We start from the raw sequence: 18,272 nt of genomic DNA on the forward strand, positions 1-18,272 counted from the left end.
ACAGGGTATTTTATAAATTAGATCAATTTTAAAGTAGGATGGAAGCAAATTAAGAGCAAGACTATTTTCAATAATTCAATGAATAATTACTGTGGCTGAGAAAATGACAATGAAAATGACAGAAAGAAATATATTAATTATTAAGTGCCAAGTGTATAGAAAGTGATGGCTGAAGTATATTTTCTTGGATAAACAAAAATATTACCATTTTTTTAAATACCATGGTTTTATGAACCGAACCGAATCATCTGATTCATTTGATTCGATTCATTTTTTATTTTTCTTTAAAATTAGAAATATAATTCATAAATTGTTCGATTCTCTTAACAAAATTAAATATAATATAATTTTTATTGCTTGTATATACTATTTAGAATATTATTCATTTATTAAAATTTTAATTTATTTAATAGTTTAAGTGTGATTTATTTATTAAAACTTCAATCTATTCACTAGTTATTATTATTATTATTATTATTATTATTAATAGTATAGATATAATATTTAAATTTACTTACATTCGCCAATATTTTTATTTTTTATTTAACTTGGATCAATTAAAATATCATAAATCGACAATTATTATTAGTTCGTCATCGGTTTGATTTTTAAATATTATTATTAAATATGAGACAAGACATAGAAATGTACTATAATAGTCTCTTAAATTTTTGACCTTTTCACCGGCTATGAATTAGATGGATGGGATTTAGACAAGTTGAACATTATGAGCCTCATGTTAGAGGTTAAAATAAGAAACAGAAGTGAAACAGTTATGCTCTAAAACTATTCAGAAACCTAATAAAAAACAAACGTGTTTCATTCTCATCACCACACTACTCTTCTTCATATATAATGATAGATTAAAATCCAAAATGGGACCAAAAAAATCCAAGAAAAGACAACATGATCCTGTAGGACTTTGCCATAAAGTTAGATATTGATCGAAAAATAATTAAAAATGCTTATTTTATATAATTTTAAGAATTAAAATTCCGTATAAAAGTATAAAAAAATTTGATACAATAAAGAGATTAGAGACCGACCTTTTCAGTATTTTTATTTTGTGAAAGTTCAGAATTCGAGTACACATTCATCTATTCAGACGAAAATTGATACATTTATAATATATATATATATATATATATATATATATATATATATATATAAAATATGAACTCTCTTTATTGCATATATAATTTATATAGAAACCTATTCGAAATCTCAATAATTGCACACAAAGGTAACAACACTGACTAATATATTATACATGACCTAATAAAAAAATGTCTACCTAGCTATGTAGCTTCAAATATGGTGACTTGAAGACACAAGACACAATAATTATACACAAAGATAACAATGATCTGATAAAAAAAATGTTTACCTAGCTTCAAGCATGGTAACCGTAACATCATTTACGGAATTTCCTTCGTCTGTAGTCGATATAGCGTCGCGACTTGTCTTCATAATAAATGCAGGCTGTTTCGGTGATGATAGGGTTGTGTCGTTACTCAACATGAACACTACATCAGACATTCTTGGTCGATCTACTGCACATTCTTGAACACATAATAACCCAATTTGGATGCATCTCAATACTTCATGTTCAATGGATGTGTCTCCTAGCGACGAGTCCACTATTTCCAATGCTCTGCCTTCTTTCCACAGCTCCCAAACCTAAACGACTTTAAACTGAATTATTTACATATAAATTCACGAATTATATATAATTTTACAAAGTTTGATAAAATTTGATAAATAATACACCAATGACCGTTTCTTGGCAAATCGATTAAAAATCCAGTGAAAATTAATGACGCGAAAGTCAGATTTTCAAAATAATATATTTTGATGTGTGAATGGCAATAGCCTACTCCAACTTCCACTTCATCAATTTTCATCATAAATTTTGAATAACCATTATTTTTTTTTTTTTTTTTTTTTTTTTGAGATAAAAAGTTCTATTAATCAAAAGCTGATTGATCAGCCAATACATAGAATTTGATAATCGGAGGGACATGTTCTAAATTTTGAATAACCATTATAAACTCTTAAATTCATGTTATTTTAGCAATATGAGATTTTTTTAACATAATAATTTGAAAAACTTAAGCATTTGTCATTTTTATCGATTATAATCAATTGTGATTTTTTTCCCTAAGATTTTATTAGTTATATTCGTTGTGAATGATTTTGTTTAAATTGTAGTCAAATATTTTAGTTGAATAAATTAAACGTGATTTTGCTCACAGACAATCATAAAATTATGATGGCCATCATTTAATTGATGCACAGTGAGAAAAAATCAAGTTCAATTGATTCAATCGAGCAAATTTGACCATAACTGATATAAAAAATTTCAAATCAGACTATATAACAAAATTAAAAGAATTATTTAGAATTGATATTTGGATTTTTAGATCTCTAGCCAATTGTAACGGCTCTAGAAGGTGGTTATGCTTGATTAACTTACATATCCGACTAAATTTGTAGAAGTACTCTCTTCATAATAACTGCTATTTTTTCTTCCGGTGATGATCTCTAGCAATAGAATCCCGAAACTATAGACATCCGATTTTACTGAAAATGAACCTTGCATTGCGTATTCTGGTGACATATAACCACTGCAACAGAATAGCATATTAAAATGCAACATTACCTGCAGAATAATCTTTAAATGGAATGCAATTACTAATTCTGATATTTCTTGAATTTTTGAAGTGATATAAACTTACTATGTTCCAACCACATGATTTGTGTTTGCTTCAATTTGGTCGACTCCAAATATTCTAGCCATACCAAAATCTGAAATTTTTGGATTCATGGACGCGTCTAATAAAACATTACTTGCCTTGAGATCTCTGTGGATGATTCTCAATCTCGAATCCTGATGAAGATATAGAATCCCTCGAGCAATTCCACAAATTATGTTGTGGCGCATTGACCAATTTAAATTTGATCTTTTTGCTTCATCTAATCAAGAAAATTCATTTCCACCATATTAAATACTATGGTACAAAAATAATTTTAGAGATCTGAGATTGAAATGAGAGTAACATTACCAAAAATAAAAGAGTCCAAGCTTTTATTTGGCAGGTATTCATAGATTAACATTTTCTCTTGCTCTTGGACGCAATAACCGATCAACCTGACAAGATTCCGGTGTTGGAGTTTCGCAATTAAAGTTACTTCAGTTTTAAACTCTTCAGTTCCTTGTCCGGAATATCTTGACAGTCTTTTAACTGCTATTTCTTGTTCACCATCTAGCAAACCCTGTTATATGTATTATAAATTCACTATGAGATGGTCTCTATGTTGCGCGAAAAATTGAGTATTAAAAATTGAAACGAAATATGGACGCATAGCACTCAATAAGTTTCCGTGCAACATACAAATTTTTTTAAGTAAACTTACCCTATAGACGGCGCCAAAACCACCCTCTCCAAGCTTATTAGCATTCGAGAAATTGTTGGTAGCGGTAGCTATGGAACCGAAATCAAAGAATGGTAAATCTGCCCCTTCGTCGCTTCCCTTTCCATTGCGAGAATCTCCCATGCTCATCGGACTTCGTGTGAAAGTAAACAAAGAATATTTGCTGCATTGTCTGTCTCTAGCTGGTCATATATGTAAACTAATTAACAATTATTTGCAATGATCACTACAAATACTAATAAATGTATACAATTTCAGGTATTTGCTTACCTTCTTTCCTCTTCTTTACCACACAAAATGCAACAATGACGATGATAAATAAAGCTACAACGGCTGATACGATGAATAATGCTTGCACTCCTTGTTTGCTAAGCGGACTCCTCGACTTCCCGTATTTAGCTATTAAATTAAATAAAAAACAAAAATAACAGTCGTTTCTTCAATATGTCCATTAATTTAGTCAAGTAATGACCAAAATGTTAAACTTTCAAAAAATAATAGGCATTGGTATGTAGAGGTGATCATTGGACCGGATACTCGGACCACTCAAACCAATCCGCTTGCGCCGGAGTTGGGACCGTCATTTTACGTGCGAGTTTGGTCTATATAACTCTAATGTATAGATTGTATAGATTGCATTACAAATGTTCGAACTCGGCCTATTCACATGTATAACTAGCTGGACTAACTTAAGACTCATGCATTATTGATTGAATGTAACACTCGGATATTTATTAGTCATGTGAGGTCGAGTCCTAATTATATACGCAATCTGAAGTGGACCTATAATATAGACTTCATTCGAATCTTAACCATTCATTGAAACTTCCATAAATGAAAAAGTACCACCAACTTGAAGAAAAAAAACAGAAGCATACCTAACTCAACTGCATCAACTCGTACATAAATGTCCTGTCCAACACTTGAAAATGTTCTCATGTCAACCAAATCTCCGAACCACATCAAGCACCCAATGCCCGACTCGTATGCGCTCGTGTAGCCACTGCACGAACAGTTCTTCAAGCATTCTTGCCAACATGTTTTCAAGCTCAAGCTCATGTTAACACGTGCCTTTGTAGTATCCGGCACCTTCACACGTGCCAACTTCACAAACCCTTCTCCGTTTCGACATGCCGTCGCCCCATTTTTCCTTACGCAACCATCCGACCCATCTCGTAAGAACCAAGCTTTCGGTGACTTTGGCTCAAATCCGGGCAAGCATTTGCATATGAAACTATCCGAATCATACGGGTCACAATTACTATTAACTCCGCATTCGCGGTAGTTATCACATTCCTCTTTCGGGGCAGACCAGAACCCGATCCATCGACTATCCCGATCGTTCCACGTAGACCGTTGCACGAGTCCCGGTTCACTCACCATCATTCTTGAAAATATTGTAGCATTCGTAGTAATTCCATAAGTAATATAAACCTCATCATTATTGTTCACAAAGCTAGTATTGAAAATATAATTACGGCTCATTTCCGGTACCCCGCTCCACCTCACTCCGGTCCATGGACCGCCACGCCACCACCTTAGCGAGCCCTTATACAGAAACAACTGAGGATACCCTGCTGGATCAATACCGTAGAAAACGTTACCGGTTCCCGGGTCATCTTTTGATTTCCAAGACGACAGAACCCAATTCTTGCCAGTTTTTCTGTTCAATCCAAGCTTCATGTAAGGAAGCATAGTGTCAGTCGGATGATCAAAGCTTTCCCATAATACTACATCACTATCCTGTCGAACCAGAACAAGATTACCCGTATCAAGAAGCTGGGCCTTGCAGTTATTACCCGGAAAAGAAACATTAGCCGACCAGACAGGACTTCTGGTTTGATTATTTCTGTATAGCACAAGATTACACTGGCTACCGACGGTGAACACTCCTGAGGTGTTATTGATCGGATTATCTCTGTTAGCAACCCAGACAACGGTCGTTTCTGAAACGTTGTTATACCAAATTCCGACATAACGATGAGTTGGATTTCCCTGAGGGCTAAAGAATCCGAGAGCAAACCCTTGTCTGCCAGAGATTATTATATTATTAGGATCACCATCTCTGATTGAAGTTGTTGGAGTTATATAATCAACAGATACGCAGTAATTGAATGTAAGAAAGAGAAGTAAAGTTTGCAGGGAAAATTTTGTTTGGTTCATCATTGATTTTTCGGATTAGCATATAGATTCAGTGGTGTCTGATAAATGATGTTTTATGGATGACTTGTAAGTCAAGTTAGTTGAGGGTTTTAATGAGTGCAACTACTTTAGAGTTAAATGCTTGACTCTTCCTTTGTTGTTATGGTCCATAGAAATTTGATGCAAGGTGTGCAGCATTTGTATATAATCGAATTAACCGACTAAATTAAATTAATTTTTTTAAATTGGTTTGATTTTAATCTAATTGTGTAATTTTTTCAAAAAAATTTGATTTAAAATGTCAATATTACCGAGCCGACAAAATTAATCGAATTATATATAATATTATTCTTACATTTTTTCAAAAATATAAAAAATTATAATTTTTATAGGGTTTAAATATCAAGTTGAATTTTTTCTATTATGTTTTAAATAATTAACGTTAATAAAATTTGATTAGTCGGTTAACCAAAACAACTGATTGAAATAAACAATAGATTTGGTTATAATTCAATCACGGTCGGACAATTTTTTTGGAAAAATGTCATTTTAATTAATTTAATTATCGAACCATTGAATACACATATCTAATGAGACTGTTCTTGATTTAAAAAAGTTCAACTTGATATTTAGAATAACTTACAATCTCTGAATTTAGAATAACTTCATATCAGTTGATCAAAATCTTTGATGATAAATGCTAGATACATTTTTTTTCAGGGACCAAGTCCACAAGTCATGTGAATTTCTTGTATGTGTGGTTGTCAAATAAAGTTAGTACTAATTAGCAGTCCAATCAATTGAATGAATACCCAAATTGTGTTAAATGTATAAAACAACTCATAATAATAGATTTATCCATGCTCCAAGAAATATTAAAAAACAAATTGGAATATGGAGAAACTTTTAATTGGAATGTGATGTTACCACGTCATCATCCGTAAACAAATCATTCACGTAATTAAATATATAAACCCTTTATACATAAATGAAAGGTTTAATACATAGTTTAACCTTTAAATTTGTACGCTTTTACTCATCTAACCTCTCAACTTAACTTGTATCCTATCGAACATTTGAACTTATTAAATAATCCTTTTTAACCCCTGAAACGGAAATGGAGTCTCAAACGCGCTGGCATGGCAAAAGACCTTTTACCGGACTGCCAGCTCGTTTGCCACATCACCAAAAACATAACGCTTAATACATCGTTTGACCCCTAAATATTTTTTTTAGCCCATCACACCTCTAAACTTATTAAATTATCATTTTTAACCCATGAACTTAAGAGTTTTAAATTTATTTTAATTTACATTTTATTTTTTATATATATTTAGTTTAATTAATAATTATTTATAAAAAATATTGTTATCCATACTTTATATACTATTTGTTTAAACTATACTGTTTATTTTGTATATATTATCAATTCTAATAAAACTCCAATAAAAAATAGTTATAATTTATTAAATAATTATTTTATTTAATTTAATATTTATTTTTATTTATTTTGCAAAAGACGAGATAAAATATGAATGATCAGGTGAGACTTGTATAAGGTATAACTATTTTTCATTAAATTTTTATTAGAACTGATAATGAATACAAAATAAATGCAAAATAAACAATATATATTAAAGAAATATTATATAAAGTATTGAAAAGGAATAATTATTTTATATAAAATTATTTTATTAATAATAATTATTAAATAAAATATATATTAAAAATAAAATATAAATTAAAATAAATTTAAAACATTCAATTTTAAGGGTTAAGAAGGATAATTTAATAAATTTATAGGTATGATGAACAAAAAGTTTAAGGGTCAAGTAGATAATCTAGTATAAGTTTAAGGGTCAAACAACGTATAAAACCATTTTATTTTGTCCACCTAAGCTTTGCTTTTCTGCCATGACGTGCCAATTTTTATTTGAACACACGCGCCAAAGTCAAGTGGACGAGTAGGGATTAAAAGTTTTCAAATTATCAAATTCAGGGATCAAAAGGGATTATTTAACAAGTTTAAAGGTTCGATAGGATACACATTAAATTTAAAGGTTAGATGGGTAAAAAGGTACAAGCTCAGGGATTAAACTATGTATTAAGCTTAAATGAAATAACATTATTGTCATTATTTTAAGAAAAATTAGACCAGCCGTATCCATTTTTTTTTCCAATTTACTATTTTGGTAGCTGAACTTCTATGTGTGTTTTTTTTTCTTCAAAATGTATCAAACAAATGTTTAGCTTTTTCGAGCTCATCTCAAGTTTTTTTCCCGCATCGATCTCAAATAACTCATGAGTACACCAACTCCAATTCGTTTACACCACTAGTTTTAATTTTATGGTCATCCATAGTAATTGGATGTAGGGTGTGCAATATTGTATATAACCAAATATGAGTATCACCAATTTTTCATGAAAATTTTATAAATTTACATTCATATTCAAACACAGCATGCCACCGATATATACCGGACACAACATTTTAATTATAACTACTTATCAAATTAAATCTCTAATTCACATTTTTAGTTACATGCGTTTCTCTAGCTCTCTGTCTATACAATAATTGCACACAAAAATAACAACATTGGCTAATATATTATACATGATCTAACAAAGAAATGTCTACCTAGCTTCGAGCATGGTGATCGTAACATCATTTACGGAATATGCTTCTTCAGCAGTCGATATAGCATCGCCATTTGAGCGAAAGCATAAACACTATATCAGACATTCTTGGCCGATCTATTGCACGTTCTTGAGCACATAACAGACCAATTTGGATGCATCTCAATACTTCATTTTGATGGTATGTGTCACCTAGTGATGTGTCCACTATTTCCAGAGCTCTGCCTTTTTTCCACAGCTCCCAAACCTAAATAATTATAAACTGGGATAATTATATTTAAATTTTATTAATTACTTATTTTATAGTATCATTTTTTTTAGCAAACCACTAAAACAGTTGAAAATCTGTTAAAAATTAATACGGAAGCCAGATTTCCAAAACACTGTGTTTTGATGAGTGAATAAAAATGTTAGCAATGTGAGTTTGTTTTTACATAATGATTTGAATATTGTAGATTAATAAGTCCCAATTTAAAATGTAAGTGTTTACATGCATATAAAATGAGTTTGTTTAAATTTAATAAAATTGGTAGAATGACTCAGTCAAGTAGTTATGCTTAATTAACTTACAAATCCGGCTAAATTTGAAGAAGTACTCTCTTCATAATAGCCCCTATTTTTTCTTCCGGCGATTATCTCTAGTAGTAGAATCCCGAAACTATATATAAACATCGGATTTCACTGAAAATGAACCTTCCATTGCATATTCCGGTGACATGTAACCACTGTAATAGCATAATCGTTATTTTTAAATAATATTACATAATTCATGAATTTTGCAAAAAAAAAATTCAAAAAAATTAAATGAAATTATTAACTCCGATATTCTTGAACTTTTGAAAGGATATAAACTTACTATGTTCCCACCACACGGTTTGTGATTGCTTCAATTTGGTCGACTCCAAATATTCTGGCCATACCAAAATCAGAAATTTTTGGATTCATCGATGCATCTAATAAAACATTACCTGCCTTGATATCTCTATGAATGATTCTTAATCTTGAATCCTGATGAAGATATAGAATCCCTCGAGCAATTCCACAAATAATGCTATGACGTATTGGCCAATTTAGAATTGATCTTTTTGCTTCATCTGAATCAAGAAAATTCTATTACACCATATAATAATTTCAGAAATTAGAAAAATTTACTTGCAGAATGATAACATACCAAAAATAAAGGAGTCCAAGCTTTTGTTTGGCAGGTATTCATAGATCAACATTTTTTCTTGTTCTTGAACGCAATAACCGATCAACCTGACAAGATTCTGGTGTTGGAGTTTCGCAATTAATACTACTTCAGTTTTAAATTCTTCAGTTCCTTGTCCGGAATTTCTTGACAATCTTTTAACTGCTATTTCTTGTCCGCCATCTAACCTACCCTGTCAATGTTAGTATAAATTTACTATGCGATAAGTTCCATTTATTTTGCACAAACACAAATAACCAAATGAAAAACAATGGAATCGAAAACGACATAATAATGTATAGTAAAATTAAGGGTTATTTCAGTAAAATACTAAACCATTTTTGAATATTTGAAATATTTTTTATCTATTCGTGAACTAAGCCTAAAATTTCAAGATGAATTTCATCCCAGAGTGACCTAAATTTTTCGGTTTGGCATAATATGTTACACGTTTGGCTACCAGTTTGGTTAAACTAGCCGATTTTGCAGCTTTAAATATACCATTGTTCATTAAAAAGTAATAATAGCCTAATTAATAAGAACAAGTTTGACTACTAATTTGTCTATTATAGCAAGAGAAAAATATAACTACAATAAATTCTGTTTTTGGCAACATTTACAGCTAATTTTTTTTTACTGCTAAAAATCATTTTACCGCATTAATTTTTAAAATTATTGCCATTAGTTAACTTATAACTGTATTTTACAACAAATTACCAATTACTTAAGGCAACGTTTTATTAGCAGCAACATGTCACAATTTTTTTTGTTACTATATGTTAATAGTAACAATTTTAGCACTATTAGCAGCATAAATGTTTGCTATTACCTAGTATCGATATTTGTATAGATTGTTATGGTAGTTTCTATTTCAATTACATGAATATCTAACCTAAACCTGGTTCATCAAAAATTCTATCCAATAAAATGTTAAAAAGATTAATATAAATTTCTCTCACTTCTCAAGTTCATGAATTTTTCATAATCGTCAATTTACATTGAGATACAAAATCAAGTAAATTACCTTGTAGACGAACCCAAATCCGCCTACTCCAAGCTTATTATCGTTAGAGAAATTGTTGGTAGCAGCAACTATGATGTTCAAATCAAAGAATGGTAAATCTGCACTTTTATCACTTCCCTTTTCAATGTGAGAATCTCCAAATAAAGATTTGTTTTTGCTTTGTTTGTCTCTAGCTGTTCATGTTCAAATTAATTAATAATTATTTGCAATGATCACTGCAAAAATTTGTATACAATTTCGGGTTTTGCTTACCTTCTTGATAGGAGTAAAATTACTCTTATATTACCGTTGTTTTACGAGTATTTACGTGTGTTTAGTGATCATTTTTATGCATATTGAGTCTTATTTCTTATTTGAGCGTTTCAGGTACTACCACGTAGATTTCACGGAGTTTCGGACCTAATCGGAGCAATACGGTGAAGTTTAAGCAAGACCGGAGTTGGATAGGCATTTCGAGTTAGTTTCAGAGCTGTTTCTGAGATTTTGCCTGAGGGAAGATGGAAGGCACGATGGAAGCAACGTGCCTCGCATCGTGCCCCTAGTTTTATTCATGTTAGGCGAGATGGAAGGCACGATGGTGGCATCGTGCCTCGCATCGTGCCTCTGTTTGTTTTCTTACTTGAAGAGGAGGCGAGATGGAAGGCACGATGGTAGCATCGTGCCTCGCATCGTGCCTTAGGGAAATTTATGCTGAGATTTTAAGGCACGATGGAATCAACGCGCCTCGCAACGCGCCTCCCATCGTGCCTAGCTGCTGAGTTTGTCTAAAATTATGTTTTGACCCTGATCTTTCATTCCGATTCTAAAATTATGAAGGGGCGACTTTGGAACTTCACCAAAATACGAATTTGAGGCTGACAACGGGTATATATAGTGGTGTTTACAACCAAATTAGGGTTGGCTTAGTTCGACCACCATTGTATTAGACTAAAAACAATATATTAGCTTTATTTTTAGTATTAGTTCATCGTTCTTCGATTTGATTACTTTTTGAGCTGGATTTTATTCTTCGATATTATATTGGGATTTTTATGCGATTAAGGTACGATAATTCAGAGAGATCTTTTTCATTGTTTATCTTATCAATTATGAATTCTATATATTATATTGTTGGTTTATCTTTGATCATGAGTAAATAAACCCATCGTCGGGGATTATTGATTGAATTTATGCTTTGATAATTAATTGGGTTACTGGGTTTTTGTTATAATTGCGTATTAATTACTGTTCTTAATGCTTAGTTTAATTTGATCACTTAAACTATTGGCTTGTGTTTTAATTGTAAGTTGAGAGAGTTGAATTGAAATAGACCGTGTAATCGATAACACAGGAGTTAACAACAGGAGAGTGAATTAGCGAATGTGTGTTCGTTAGGTTTCTTAACAAACATCAATCAATTAATTATTTAGGTTAATTATAACACGAGAGTGAGTAGTTGCCTATTAATTGTTTAATTGACTGTTTTTGCCTGTAGCAGCTTGAGAGAGAGCTGTAGGTGCCTTAGATCAGCCTGAACCGCAATTTGATAACGAAATCCATAAACCATGAGATTAATGGCATAAAGTAGATTAATAATCCCTGATTTTTCTCATTATTGTTTAAATCCTATTTAATTTACAGCCTTAGTTTACTTTATTCTTTAATTGTTTAATCTAGCTTTTAAATTTACATACTTCAATCCAAATTATCCTTTTAACTATCCGAATCGAGTCTCCTAATTGGTTGTTTTTAGAAGCTTTCTCTGTGGGTACGATATCCGGACTTTATAGTCTATATTACGAGTTGACACTGTACGCTTGCAGTATTTTGCCAACAAGTTTTTGGCGCCGTTGCCGGGGAGGCAATCCCAAGGGTATCTTTCTCTTCACCCTTTACACTTTTATGTTTCAGATTTTTTTTTTAATTTCATTGCATTTGGGACAATGCATGAACTAGTGTGAGGGTGGGGAAAACATTTTGTTTTTATGTTTTTATGTTTTTGTTTTAGTTGTGTCTTGTTTTTTCTGTTTTGTTTTGTTTTTATTTTACGTCTATATTAGTCTATGGTTGTGAACCCTTATGATCTACTTATGTTTGATGTTTGTTTAGTCCTAAATAGTCTAAGGATAATTGTTATGTCATGATTTCAGAATTAATAGCATTTTTCTTTCCCCTACGTGATGAATAAGTTAGATGTGCTTTTAATTGTTGACAACAATTTGAGAATATAGTTAAGTGTTTCTTACTTGATTTTGACGGCATGGGTCATTGCGACTAGGGTGAAAATTCGAGTTTAATGAAATGCTTGTAATTTGATAATTGTTGTGGAATCTGACATGTGAATTAGGATTGAGCAACAGTGCAAATTGTTGAAAACTTGAGTAAATAATGGCAATGTTTGATATAGTGAATTACATGTTGAACACACGACTAATTTTGTGAGATTTTGAGCCTATGAGAGCATATATTTTTTTGTGCTTATTTTTCTTGTTGTGTGGTTTGAAGCATGTCTATATTCTCTAGAACTTGCCTGTTTTCCGTTGTCATATTGCAAAGTTAAGTTAAAAAACATGAAGATGATAAATGGCATTTAGGATTCACCTTTTCTTAAGACTACTTAAACAACTTACCTTTTTACCTTTAGTTTACCCAAGTTGAGCCTTAGCCTTATTTTTGTTTATTTACACACTTTACACACATTTTACCTTTTCTCATCTTTCCACTTTCTACCTTGAATGATTTGGCAAATTGACTGACATTGTAGGGAACTAGTGTGAGGATGTAATAACATCCTAGCTCGTGATTATTTGTTTGACGATCTCTTGATTTTTGTGATTATTAGTGCCTCTTGGAATTCAGGAAAAGTACAGAAAGCAAAAGCTTTGAAAGAAAAAAAACTGTATAAAAAGAAAAAAATAGAATATTGAGCTTAAAAGAAAAAAAAAGTATGTTGAAAAAATTGAGAACTCGAGGAAATAAAAAAGAGAGAATGAGAGACTGTGTTTTTAGAGAGCTAATGTGATTAATTTTCTGGTTTCCTTTGATCTATGTTGGTTTGTCAAGTCATGTTTACCCTTTCTTTTACCTTGTACCATACCCTAACCTATGCCCCATTACAACCTGAACAAAGTCCATTTTGATTTGTGTTATTGACTCGACTGAGTAGTGAAATGATGGATTGCAGGCAAGCTTATGGTAGGATTAGAATGTTTCAATTTTGAGTGCTGAACTTTGAACCCTTAAACACCTTAGTGTTAGAGTGTACCTTGTGAGTTATTTTTCAATGTGATTTTACGATTCAAGCATTGTTGTTTTTGCTCATAGGACTAAAACGTTTGTTATCGTTGCTTTTGGTGAGTTTGCATGCTTTGATTTAACAATGCGTATTAGGTTCGAGTATGAGTGAACTTGTTTGAGTATTTTTGGTGGCATTGATTCATATCGTGATTTTAAGCAAGTTGGCTTGGTTTATATTCTCTTTGTGTTGTCGGTTTTAAAAGCACGATTTAATTGATTCATCGCTTTAGAGGTTTGAAAAATGTTAATTTCTTGTTGATTATTGACATTCTATTTGATTTGGGCTATAGCATGATTCATTTCTTGCTTGAGGACAAGCAAAGGTTAAGTGTGAGGATGTTTGATAGGAGTAAAATTACTCCTATATTACCGTTGTTTTACGAGTTATTTACGTGTGTTTAGTGATCATTTTTATGCATATTGGGTCTTATTTCTTATTTGAGCGTTTCAGGTACTACCACGTAGATTTCACGGAGTTTCGGACCTAATCGGAGCAATACGATGAAGTTTAAGCAAGACCGGAGTTGGATAGGCATTTCGAGTTAGTTTCAGAGCTGTTTCTGAGATTTTGCCTGAGGGAAGATGGAAGGCACGATGGAAGCAACGTGCCTCGCATCGTGCCCCTAGTTTTATTCATGTTTGGTGGAAGGCGAGATGGAAGGCACGATGGTGGCATCGTGCCTCGCATCGTGCCTCTGTTTGTTTTCTTACTTGAAGAGGAGGCGAGATGGAAGGCACGATGGTAGCATCGTGCCTCGCATCGTGCCTTAGGGAAATTTATGCTGAGATTTTAAGGCACGATGGAATCAACGCGCCTCGCAACGCGCCTCCCATCGTACCTAGCTGCTGAGTTGTCTAAAATTATGTTTTGACCCCGATTTTTCATTCCGATTCTAAAATTATGAAGGGGCGACTTTGGAACTTCACCAAAATACGAATTTGAGGCTGACAACGAGTATATATAGTGGTGTTTACAACCAAATTAGGGTTGGCTTAGTTCGACCACCATTGTATTAGACTAAAAACAATAGATTAGCTTTATATTTAGTATTAGTTCATCGTTCTTCGATTTGATTACTTTTTGAGCTGGATTTTATTCTTCGATATTATATTGGGATTTTTATGCGATTAAGGTACGATAATTCAGAGAGATCTTTTTCATTGTTTATCTTATCAATTATGAATTCTATATATTATATTGTTGGTTTATCTTTGATCATGAGTAACTAAACCCATCGTCGGGGATTATTGATTAAATTTATGCTTTGATAATTAATTGGGTTACTGGGTTTTTGTTATAATTGCGTATTAATTACTGTTCTTAATGCTTAGTTTAATTTGATCACTTAAACTATTGGCTTGTGTTTTAATTGTAACTTGAGAGAGTTGAATTGAAATAGACCGTGTAATCGATAACACAGGAGTTAACAACACGAGAGTGAATTAGCGAATGTGTGTTCTTTAGGTTTGCTTAACAAACATCAATCAATTAATTATTTAGGTTGATTATAACACAAGAGTGAGTAGTTGCCTATTAATTGTTTAATTGACTGTTTTTGCCTGTAGCGGCTTGAGAGAGAGCTGTAGGTGCCTTAGATCAGCCTGAACCGCAATTTGATAACGAAATCCATAAACCATGAGATTAATGGCATAAAGTAGATTAATAATCCCTGATCTTTCTCATTATTGTTTAAATCCTATTTAATTTACAGCCTTAGTTTACTTTATTCTTTAATTGTTTAATCTAGCTTTTAAATTTACATACTTCAATCCAAATTATCCTTTTAACTATCCGAATCGAGTCTACTAATTGGTTGTCTTTAGAAGCTTTCTCTGTGGGTACAATATCCGGACTTTATAGTCTATATTACGAGTTGACACTGTACGCTTGCAGTATTTTGCCAACACTTCTTTCCTCTTGTTTACGACACGAAAATATGTAACAACGATAAAAATAAGTAAAGCTACAACGGCGGATACTATGAGTAATGCTTGCAGTCCTTGTTTTCCGAGGCGGCTTCCCGACTTTTTGTGTTTAGCTATTAAATTCAATAAAAAAAACGAAAACATCAATCGTTTTTTCAAGTATGAGATTAAAAAATTCTCAAAACATTAATTAAAGAGAAAATAGGTAAATATGCCCCTAACATTTAGATAAGGCTAAAAAAGGCGAATAAACACCTAACGTATTCAAAAGGAGAAAACAAATCCCTTTCTACAGTTTGTTAACAGTGTGTGTATGGCGTGTGAAAGTTGCTAACATGGTAAACTTGAGTTCTACTAGGCATTTTTAAATCTACATTTCAGCTCTCTTTATAAATAAAAGAACGGTTTCAGACTCTAAAATCTCAAATCCAAATCAATCGAGAAGCATACCTAACGTAACTGCATCAACGCGTACATAAATGTCCTGTCCAGCACTTGGATATGTTCTCATGTCAACCAAATCTCCGAACCACATCGAGCACCCAATCCCCGTCTTGTATACACTCGTGTAGCCGCTGCACGAACAGTTCCCCAAACACTCTTGTTCACACGCTTCCAAGCTCAAGCTCATGTCCACACGTGCCTTTGTCGTATCGGGCACCTTCACGCTTTCCAGCTTCACGAACCCTTCTCCGTTTCGACACGCTGACACGCCCGTTTTCCTTACGCAACCATCCGACCCGTCTAGTAAAAACCAAGTGTTCGTTGACGCAGGATCAAATCCTGGCAAACACTTGCATATAAAATTACCTGAATTATACGGATCACAATTACTATTGACTCCACATACCCCGTAGCTATCACATTTTTCAACCGGGGCGGTCCAATACTCGACGCATCGATTGTCACGATTATTCTACGTAGACCGCTCCACAAGTCCCGGTTCCCTCACCATCATTCTCGAAAATATTGTGGCATCCGTAGTGATATCATAAGTAAGATAAACCTCATCCTTGTTATTTACAAAGGTGGTATTAAAAATATTACGCTTCATTTCCGGTACGCCGCTCCACTTCAATCCGGTCCACGGACCACCTCGCCACCACCGTTGCGAACCTTTGTAAAGAAACAACTGAGGATACCCTGCCGGATCAATACCGTAGGACACGTTTCCGATTCCCGGGTCAACGTTTGATTTCCAAGACGACAGAACCCAATTCTTGTCAGTTTTTCTGTTCAATCCAAGCTTCATATAAGGAAGCATAGTGTCTGTCGGATAATCAAAGCTTTCCCATAATACTACACCACGATCCTGTCGAACCAAAACAAGATTACCCGTGTCAAGTAGTTGAGCTTTACAGCTATTACCCGACAAAGAAACATTAGCCGACCAGACAGGATTTCTTGTTTGATTATTTCTATATAGCACAAGATTACACTTGCTATCGACAGACAACACTCCTGAGGTGTTATTGATCGGAGTATCTCTGTTTGCAACCCAGACAACGGTTGATTCTGAAATGTTGTTATACCAAATTCCGACATAACGATGAGTTGGATTGCCCTGAGGGCTAATGAATCCGAGAGCAAACCCTTGTCTGTTCGAGATTATTAAGTTATTAGGATTACCATCTTTGATTGAAGTTGTCGGAGTTATATAATCAAGAGATACGAATAATTGAGTGTAAGAAAGAAAAGCAGTGTATGCAGAGAAAGCTTTGTTCGGCTCATGATTGGTTAATGATTATAGATGACTTGTATGTCAAGTTAGTTGGGGTTTTAATGAGTTCAACCACATTAGAAACACTTGACTATTTCTTTGAGTTAAGTGCCTCAGCCAATTTTACAATTGATGGTCAATTACCATAAATTTCAGTTTTATTAATTTAATTTCAAATTTGGCTTTTTTATTATCAACTTGCCTTTTTTTACACTTAGATTGGTGAATATGGCTTACCAAGTGTAATTTTTTTTATTATCAACTCGCACTATTTGAGTAGTGCACATCCTGATCGAGCAAGATAGTACCATATAAATATTAAAATTCTGACAATTTAGAATTCAAAATTTAGGGTAATTGATTCAGAACATCACCGTAACTTTTAAATTTTTTATTTCAGTCACTGAGTTTTTTTTGGTCACTGAGTTATTTTTTCCATTATAGTGATTTCCAGCAAAAAAATGTTTATGTGGCAGCCGAAATTTATTTATTTTTACTTGAAAATTTTCATGCATGTATAATTTAACCTAAAAATTCATTTTTAAAGTAAAATCATGTATGTGTACTAATTTTTAAAGTAAAATTAGCAATATCCGGTCGCCACATATCAACTTACGGTTGTCATCTAAGCATTTTTAACTGGAAATATCAAACTGAAAAAAAAAAGTGAAAATTTAGTAATAATAAAAATAGTTTAATAATTAAAATGGAAAAATTTAAAAGTTCAATAACAGTTAAGATTAATTATCCAAAATTTGAAATGTCTTGGTTAATTTGGAATAATATCATTATCAATTCATTAAAGTAATTTGATGATAAATGCTAAATATATTATTATTTGGACTTTTTACATAAACAATATACTTTGCCAAATTTTTAAGGGCTTTTTACACAATTAATCAACATTAAACAATTGTTTACTT

General features: G+C 32.5%; 1 protein-coding gene and 1 pseudogene across 2 annotated transcripts; both read right to left on the reverse strand.

The window, feature by feature from the left end:
* Positions 1 to 1,163: 1,163 nt before the first annotated feature.
* LOC126660511 (G-type lectin S-receptor-like serine/threonine-protein kinase RKS1) lies at positions 1,164 to 5,680 on the reverse strand. Of its 2 annotated transcripts, none has more exons than XM_050354066.2 (7): positions 4,314 to 5,679; positions 3,706 to 3,834; positions 3,418 to 3,617; positions 3,066 to 3,276; positions 2,739 to 2,976; positions 2,477 to 2,627; positions 1,164 to 1,680 (listed from the first exon to the last, which is right to left on the reverse strand). In XM_050354066.2, the coding sequence occupies exons 1-7, from the start codon at positions 5,599 to 5,601 to the stop codon at positions 1,384 to 1,386; spliced, it is 2,514 nt and encodes an 837-aa protein (XP_050210023.1). In that variant the 5' UTR covers positions 5,602 to 5,679; the 3' UTR covers positions 1,164 to 1,383. The 2 variants fall into 2 exon arrangements, with proteins under 2 accessions (XP_050210023.1, XP_050210031.1); XM_050354074.2 differs by having other exon boundaries at positions 1,514 to 1,688; positions 4,314 to 5,680.
* A 2,583-nt stretch (positions 5,681 to 8,263) lies between these two features.
* On the reverse strand, positions 8,264 to 17,373 carry LOC126665198 (G-type lectin S-receptor-like serine/threonine-protein kinase RKS1; annotated as a pseudogene).
* Positions 17,374 to 18,272: the final 899 nt, after the last annotated feature.

The sequence above is a fragment of the Mercurialis annua genome, linkage group LG1-X (genome assembly GCF_937616625.2).
Source record: "Mercurialis annua linkage group LG1-X, ddMerAnnu1.2, whole genome shotgun sequence".
NCBI classification, from domain to species: domain Eukaryota; kingdom Viridiplantae; phylum Streptophyta; class Magnoliopsida; order Malpighiales; family Euphorbiaceae; genus Mercurialis; species Mercurialis annua.